Source organism: Limulus polyphemus, unplaced genomic scaffold, assembly GCF_000517525.1.
Source record: "Limulus polyphemus unplaced genomic scaffold, Limulus_polyphemus-2.1.2 Scaffold766, whole genome shotgun sequence".
Classification (NCBI taxonomy): Eukaryota; Metazoa; Arthropoda; class Merostomata; order Xiphosura; family Limulidae; genus Limulus; species Limulus polyphemus.
The window spans coordinates 273274-282718 of NW_013666376.1; the positions used below are offsets into that span (position 1 = coordinate 273274).

Genomic DNA, 9445 nt, shown 5'->3' on the forward strand with positions numbered 1-9445 from the left:
CTCCCTTCCGGAAGGGGGAGGCGAGGGTATTCCAATTGGTCTGTGTGTATGTGTGTGTTTCCGCGCGCGTATCTCTAAAACTAATTGACCGATGTACAAGAACATTTTACACATAATGGGAAGTCAGTATGGGACAGTCCTCCCCAAATTTGATCTAGATTCTGGATCACTTTAAAGCATTTTTTATCATGGAGAGATAGTGCATTTTCGCAATTTGGGGTTAATATCTCGTTAAGGTTGAGACTCCTCATCACACTATAAAAAATGATCCGGATTTACCTATGACATTATCCAATATAAAAGCATATCTAAAAGGAGCATCGGGGCGAGGGTATGCAATCTTTCTGATTGCTCTTGTTTATTGTTTTTTATTGTACGTCATTATAATGATACATAAAAGCAATAGAAAGAGAAAAAAACTCACTTATGGAAAGCAACTTTACTAACGTGGGTTATACAGAGTGTACTAGAGCATAAAAAGTAAGAAAATAAGGGCATTCTTAGAAATTCAATACGAATTATAAGAGTGGCTGTCATTTCCGCTATTCAGTTAAGAGTAGCCACTTCAGGCGGCGGGTGTTATCTTCCCTCTGGCCTGCAGTTCAAAATTAGTTACATTTATATTTGGACTGGATCGTTTAGCCCATTATAAGATTTGTTTGTTTCTTGAATTTTGCGCAAAGCTACTTGAGGAGTGTCTGCGCTAACCGTCCCTAATAAGCCAGGGATAGCTTGACTCGCAACCCGAGGGTCGCAGGTTCTAATCCCCGTCCCACCAAACATGCTTGCCCTTTCAGCCGTAGAAGTGTTATAATATGACGTCAATCCCACTATTCGTTGGTAAAAGAGTAGCCCAAGAGTTGGCGGTGGGTGGGGATAATTAGCTGCCTTTCCTCTAGTCTTTCACTCCTAAATTAAGGACGGCTAGCACAGATAGCCCTCGTGTAGTTTTGCGCGAAATTCCAAACAAACCAAACCATCCCTAATTTTGAAATAGTAAACTAGAGCAAAGGGAAGGCAATTAATAAACATCACTAACCGTCAACTATTGGCCAACTCTTGTCAGACCAAGTAGTGGTATTTGACCGTCATTCTTTTAACGCACTCACGGCTTCAAAGTGCATAATGCATTTGTTTTAGCGGTAACGGGGCGCTGACCACGGAATCACAAATCCACAGACCGGCATGTTAACTAGTGGGCTGCTTTCAGCCCCCATTTTTACATCAGGTGCCATTCAAAAGCAAAGCATCATTCTATATTATTGTATTTAAATCTTAATTTTTGTTCTGTATTATTGTTTGAAACTGTATTACAGAAGAATAGTTACATTTTATAAGAATGATGTGCTTATTCTAATTCAGTGGCTTGTGTCATCGAAAGTGCTAGCTGTGGACTTAATGTTACTTGCATGTTTAGCATTTATATGTATATATTTAGTTCTTTGTAGATTCCTGTCCATTTGCTAGTGTAGTTCTGACCCTGATAATAGTTTTAGGTTGAGAGAATATGTTGCAAACTTTCCAAAGAAAAATATTCTTGCGACATTTCGAAGAATGAAATTTTCATTGTTTTCCATAGGAGCTGAAAAACTCATACAGCAGTGTTTAGAAAAGCAACGGGCTCCAAAACTAAACTTCAACCCAAGTAGAAGCAAGGGTAAAGCTACAAAGAAGAACTGGACATGTTCCATGGTACTGTTAACAAAATTATATATAATAATCAGAAGCTGGCAAGATATAAAAGTGAAACTTTCTCAAGTTTCCAGCAACACCTAAAAACTAACGGCTGATTTCACAACAAAGATAGTCGCAAAAACTTGAATCAGAGCGCCCAATTTCGGCTATACATACCTGTTAAGTCCCCTGACGCAGTTTCAATAGTCTTTTTTTTTCTGCCTTTAGTTTGAGTCGAGCGTGGTCTAGTGGTTAGCCTATCAGGCTGCGGATCTTAAGATTCAAGGTTCGAGCTTGTGATATTCACTGAACACATTCAAGTCTTCCAATCATATAACGTTATAAAATTGGCAGTAAATCCTGCTTTCCAGTTAATAGTGGACCTGATATGGCCTGGTGGTTAGGGCGCTCGATTCGAAATCTGTGGGTCGCGTGTTCGAATCCACGTCACTGCACATGCTCGCCTTTATAGCCGTTATGATTTGACGGCCAATCCCCATATTCATTAGTAAAAGTGTAGCCTAAGAGTTGGCAGTGTTGTTGTTAAAAGTGGCCGAGAAAATTAAGTGAATGCTATAGTATGATATTAATGGACATGGCCCTGAAAAGAGAGACGATACAATAAGTGTTAATTTTATGTATGTTAATTTCAAAAATATTAAATATATCATTTGACAGTTTATTCACCGAAACTGTAATTACATACAAATACGAAATATTTCTGAGTCATTACAATTTACGCCGGCTGAAAACTGAACGTATGGTATTTAGTATTTTCAGCCTCAATGACACCTTATGTGACACATGGATAAACGGCCAGGTCGAATACTTTAAGGTTCAAACCTATCCATCTATAATTTAGAGCGGTTGACCAGACGGAAGGCAACCAGTCAAAAATACACGCCGTCTACACGACCACTGTATCTGTCCTGATCGGTATTTAGGTCGCAATCTGGGAAGACCAGGTGCAATTTAGACACCTTCCTCCCTGTTTAATGAAGAGGTTAAAAGACAGTACCTACTCTCGCCATTTAGTTTCGTTCCCCTTGACCACTGCCTTGTAGATCTGAATTGTGAGCTGATCGTGTCTTTGTGCGCGACGTGGGAGGATAAGGTACTTTTCAAACTTCTTCCTCCCTCCTTTGACTGTTTTTTTTTATCTGAGTGTTTCCCAATGATTCATAAACCTTGGTTATATAAAAAAAACACGAAGAAACGAGTCATCTTGCATGTGTTATACTCCAGCACAATGTTAAGCAAACGAATCAATATACTTTTTTACAATGAATTGTGTTTTTCCCAGTTTGGAACTTCAGCTACTTTAACTTCTGTTCAAAGTATATTTTACTAACTTTATGATGAACAGTATTAGGTTTTGATGTTAAAAGTTGTTTGGGAAGGATAACATTGTCAAAACTGCAAAAGCTTGGCATTGAATATAAGGTTATTTTGTAAGAGATTAGTTCTATAGTGAAAATAGTTATGTTAGGCTTACAAGAACTATTCAAGATTGAAGTTTATTTTAAATGAACAGTTTATACTCTAAAAAAAGAAAACAAGCTTACACACATATATATATATATTTGTGGCACACTCTTTATTTGTTTCACTTGAATTCTACAGAAATATGGTTACTTAATTCTCGACAGATTTTATTATTACATAAAAGCCAGTCATAGATCATTTGATTTCACCTAAATCACCAAGGAGATTTTGTGTTAGATTCACGAAAAATATATTCAAGACTTGTTTTTCATTTTCTAGTGACAATGTTCTAAGCCTTATTTTGTTTTAAGAATTTTTTTTTCTGTGAGAGTCACAGTTCTTTGTTGCTGTTTCTAATCTTTTGAGTGATGAAACTTGGTTTTAGTATTTTGATGTGCGTCACGGTAAGAAAACATATATGAAATACTAAAAAACGTTTATCCTAGTGTAACTTTCCACCATTTAACTCCTAATTTTTTTATTTATGTTACTTTTGTTAGAAAGATGCTGAACATTCACTAAGTATTCTTTATTAAGTAAGAACTGGTAGATATTGGGTCTCGTAACAAGTGTTTATTAATGAACTATTTTTTAACCCTGTTGATACAAAATATTTACCTCACTAATTTCTTTATAGTAGGGCGACTACTTGAATATAGGTGTGTGTGTGTCGAAGCCACCTAGTGAATTTTAAATGTATCAATTTGAAGAGTAAACCAAATTCAATGGTAAATTCCTTTTTAAAAAAAAGTTAATGATTGATTTCGGATAAGCAGTGATGTCTTTCCTGTGTTCTACTATAAGAATGAAGATCATTGCCTGCATATCTAGATATAATAGTTCAAAAGATTTCATAGGTTTAATTTAAAGTAAATAGATAAACAAATAACTAACTTTAGATATTAAGACTGTTTATATTTTTTATCAACGTTTTCGCTTTCAGAATATATTTCTAAGAAACAATTATTCACTTTAATTCTTATTTGAAAAATGACTTGAATAACATTGAAAGTAATAATGCTTCACTTGCTTTATATAGTTCATATCATAATAATTATTCATGCAATCGGTGATGCTTCCATGGCTCAGCAATAAGTTTGCAGACTTAAAATGCAAAAAATCCAAGGTTCTATTCTCAGTGATTGGCAGAGGGCAGGTAGCTCACTGTGTAACTTTGTTCTAAAACATTAACAACACATGCCCCTCCCCAGAATCCGGGTTTCGATACCCGTGGTGGGCAGAGCACAGATATCCATTGTGTAGCTTTGTGCTTAACTTTAATCAATCAATCATTAACAACACAACACGTAATCGTTTAATACCACTGCAATGTCTGTCGCATCTCAGATTGCCTGAGGAGCCTTGGTATCGAACGAAATGCTTCTTGGATACTAGATATGGCAGAAATAGTGCGATTGACATGTTATTCTTTGCTTTCACTCATAATTTCTTAGAGTTACTAATGTAGTTTTCGTACAGTGACAATATGATGCCTCCCAGTATCTCAGCGGTAAGTCTAATGACTTTCTATGCAAAAAAACCGGGTTTCGATACTCATGGTGGGCACAGTACAGATAGCTCACTGTGTAGCTTTGTGCTTAATAACAAAGAAAGACGGTATGTTTGCTTGACCAGCTCTGGGAACAAAAATACTGTCTTGCTGGTTCGTCAGTTCTTTTGAATGATAGCAAAGGTAATTTAAGTTCAAATTATAATAAAATGAATAAAAAGTAGTTTTATAAATAAATTAATAATGATATGTTATTAATCCTTACAGTACTTCTTATTTCTAAATGATGTATAACATTGATTATAATTATGTTTCATTTAGTTGATCTGCTTCACACCTTTAACACTTGTTGTTCATGCAGTTGATGATATAAATAGACCATATCTGTTGTATCCTAACCGGCCTGATGAGTTCTGGTATTGGAAGAAAGACCTCATTGGCACTGGATATGGCAGATATAATGTGGTTGACATATTATTACATATTCTTTAGTTTCACTTACAAATACTTTAAAAGTAGTATTCATCACATAAAGAACTTGTTGCTATATAAGCAAGGTTTTTTGTCAGTACATTGTTCTGATCTACCTTCTTGTATAATTGGGTAGTCTCTTTGTCACATGTTGTATTTTTTTAAAACGTTGATAAAACTAGAACATTTTTTAAAGTTTTCCCTGGTCGTTGGACTATTTTGATATGGATATCTAAGATATTAATCACAATTTGTAAACGCTCTATTACCTTGTTATTAATATAGGATATTGTCCAACCTGCAAATTTATTAAATTCTTTAAACGTTTTTTTTTTTATATATATATGTTATAGAAACAGTCATGTTTTTATTTGGTTGATGTAGATATTGAATCAAAAAATAAATATCTTCTTTTAGAATGGTTCACATATGTTTGTTAGGGAGGCTAATGTCAGTACTTGTTTGTCATTGGACTGTTACGTGACAGTTTCAGTTTCTTTGTTTATATTCGCGAAACTGGTTTTCAATAGATTCACATATTTAGTCAATGCATAGAAAAGTGGGTTTAAGATATTTTGTGACCTGTAGTTTAGATTCTTCGTCACTCCATATAGAGTCAATATGGCGTGGTTTTCCAAGGATTACACCACTCTTGGTATGACCTGGATGTTAAGTTTCATAGAGCAAGTACTGGGTTTACGAGGTACAGAGATGGAACTATGTCCTTCTGTTATTGATTAAAGAGTATCAATGGCTAGGTAATATTTTAGTGACATGTGAATATTTCAAAGTAAAATTTATATTTGGATTGTATTTGTTTAAAAATTTATAAAAGTTAAGCCTATGGCAATAAATACACCAGAAGTCAGGATCTATAGCAGTCTTTTTTTCATCAGATATGTAGAGTATCGCCTTCTGAATTGTGCATGAAGAGAAAGGACTTCAAAGACAACAGATAATCTATTAACCATTATTCCTTTTCTTCTGACAGTAAAATTAGTTACCAATCCTGAAAATTTTTAACTGTATTAAGAGATATACTATCCAATTCAATTTATTCAGTATATTCACGAAGATGATCTATAATAAAAACAAAGATGATCTATAAAAACGCGAATACTTTCTTCGATGGGTATTGAAGCATATAATGGCACAACATCTAGTTAAGTAAAGGATCTTTTTATGGAGAACATCTAGTTAAGTAAAGGATCTTTTTATGGAGAACATCTAGTTAAGAAAGGATTTTTTATGGAGAACATCTAGTTAAGTAAAGGATCTTTTTATGGAGAACATCTAGTTAAGTAAAGGATTTTTTATGGAGAACATCTAGTTAAGTAAAGGATCTTTTTATGGAGAACATCTAGTTAAGTAAAGGATATATTTATGTAGAACATCTAATTAAATAAAGGATATAGCATGAAGCGTAGTAACTTCATTTTCAAGCCTGTCGAAAATCTTGTGTGCTCTTTGTTTGTGCAGGAACAAAAGTTCGAAGTGTCTGCAAAATTCAATCTAAAATCCACGAAATCGCTTCAATAGACGAATCGTATCCTGACATAATGGGTTGTAGAGACATTCTTTCTTTATGATCTTTACGTCGGCAATAGAATTCGGGTATTTGACTAGGCTAAGTATATTTTCAGGACTTCATCTTTCTGGTTCCTGTGTCTTCAAAATGTCTTACGCTTTATTCTCTACTTTGCATCTGGGATCTTAATCTCTTGGTTCATATGTATTGTTTTTTATAAGAATGTCATGAACTTAATCCGTTTATATTTTTGTTTTTTATTCATTAGTACAAGCCACTCGCTTTTGTCTCCTACTTTAATGATAATATATTTATAATTTGTTCAGTTATTTTAGGGCTTCTTTTTTTCACTAGTTGAAATATTAGAACTTTGTTTTTAGTTCTTGACGCTTCTGAGAACATTTCAAATATCTTCTCTTTTTTTTTCAAGTTTTCGATCTTGGTTTCAATTTCTGGCGAGGCGGTAAGAGATTTTGGCGCGTCAAATGGTACGTGTCCAAGAGGGGAAAGTGAATGTAGTGATTCAGATATTTTGGTATAATCATTAACAGTCTGAGCTCACGACTGTACAGCTGTAGAATATGCATCACTCGTAGTTTTAGTAGATCGTGATAGTTGAGAAAACCAACGTAGAGAGTAAGTGACTTTACCGTTCGTAAGTTGAATAGGTACGGTAAAGGTTGGACCTTTAGATAGTAATTTGTATGTGTCTTTATCTGGGGCGTAACTGTGTGGAGCTCCCAGTTGAATTGGGGAACCACGCGAGATCAGCCTTTTTTGACACCCCATCTTCCCTTTCCACACCCTTTTGTGAAATGACGTATAATTTTGCCAGTACAAAGTTGTCAGCATTATAAATGGTTGGGTATTCGCAATTATTTGCACATTGTAGAAAACAAGCCAGAATATTGATGAAAATTATATAAACAGTGTAATATCTGAAACTAGTCGTTTGTTTATGTATTTATTTTAAATAGTGTCTAACAAACTTCAATTAGCATTGCACACACACATTAAAGAAAAGCAAAATCTAATATGTGTAGATAATTTCACAGCATTGAGAGAACTTGGAATAGTTTAAGGTTAAAAGAGTTTATTTTTATAGCCTTCTTTAATTATGTTGTCTATTTTCTTTAAACCTACCATTTATTTATTGCTCAGTCTATCCATATGGAATTTTAACTATTCCATCTCTTCATTTAAGTTTAACCGTTATGCGTTACATGTGCCCTCCCTCCCTGCGTTTCAGTAGTAAGTTTGAGGGCTTAAAACACCAAAATTCATAAATCGATCCTTACAGTGGGCACATCTCAGATAGCCCATTGTAAAGTTTTAGGCGCACATAACCCCCCACCTCCCACACACATATTAATCTGTCTTTACATTTGTTTTATTCTGCCTTTCTGTATTTGAAGCTAGAAAGTTTATCACATATTGTATCTATATACTAGCTGACGTACCAGATCAACGCACGGGCTTCCAAACGGAATGATTGACCTATGGGGTCAGCTCCTAACTCTGATCTTTGTGTCACTTCCCGGATGTGGAGGGGGTTCTAAGGGTTATAAGCAGACACATACACACACATACATTTGTGAAATGATGGTTTAGATTCAACTGTTTGTATGTGTTATATATGCATACATACATCTCCCCCCCCTCCCACGTGTTTTTTCTTCTAGTAATAGATATCCCCAAATCTGCCCCTTTTTCTGTCTATCTGTGAATCTTTTTGTACAATACCTTTGCTATTTTTGAATTACAGACTATTTACGATATCTACTGGTACTAGTTTTAGTTTCAGTATGGTTCGGCAGGAAATATTACTCGTTTTCGTTTGTGAATGCTGGCTGATGAAGCTAGCTTTTGTTGAATTGATTGAATTGTTTTTCTGAGGATCGTATTCATTTAAAGAGAAGAAAATTGTTTTATAACCTTCCTGTGCTTCGTGTAACACTATACAGTTTTGCCTGATTCTGTGTTAAGGTTTTTGAATTAAATTTAATGATCACTTAACACAAACCGTAAAACCAACATTAGGATCCACAAGATATACGGTATTGTTAAGCTTCTGTAAAGTAATACTTAACCCAATACAGTTGTAAAAATTCAGAATTGGCGACTGACTTATTAAATTTCTTGTTGCTTCTTGGGCACGTGAAGGTTCTCGAAAAAGAAAAAGAAAACATTACTATATTCTTGCACGTCTGTTTGGACTTGTGGTGCACTTCAATATTTAATAACACTGTATTTTTAACGGTATATGTACGTGTGTGTGTATGGGTGGGTGTGTCAAGTATCACAGACAAGAAAGAGGGGGCACTGTTATAAAAAAATTCAGAATACCTGGATTAGAAGGTCTAAGGTTTGTACCACGATGACGCTGAACAAGCTATGCACGTATAGCTGTGGGTGCGTTATAATAGTGACAGTTAATTCATTTATTCAATTTAATGTTCTTGTGTCGATAGGTGCTTTTGAATGGATGCCTTCCTTTTAGTCAAAGTTAAGGACGACTATGTGTGAACTCTAGGGGAACCCTGCCTTTGCTCCACGTATTACATAAAATGTCGTTCAGATTGTAAATTTGTTTGTTTGTTTTAAATTTCGCGCAAAGCTACACGAGGGCTATCTGCGTTAGCCGTCCCTAATTTAGTAGTGTAAGACTAGAGGGAAGGCAGCTAGTCATCACCACCCACCGCCAACTCTTGGGCTACTTTTTTACCAACGAATAGTGAATTGACCGTCACATTATAACGCCCCTACGGCTGAAAGGG

At 35.1% G+C, this 9445-nt stretch overlaps 1 protein-coding gene across 1 annotated transcript in view; it reads left to right on the forward strand.

The window, feature by feature from the left end:
• Positions 1–1661: 1661 nt before the first annotated feature.
• The window catches only part of LOC106460415 (sodium bicarbonate cotransporter 3-like), a 100243-nt gene continuing 92459 nt past the window's right edge, over positions 1662–9445 (forward strand). Inside the window, exon 1 of the mRNA XM_022387128.1 lies at positions 1662–1692. Within this exon, the coding sequence (XP_022242836.1) occupies positions 1683–1692 (10 nt within the window). The 5' untranslated portion in view covers positions 1662–1682. The remainder of the gene's footprint in view (positions 1693–9445) is intronic.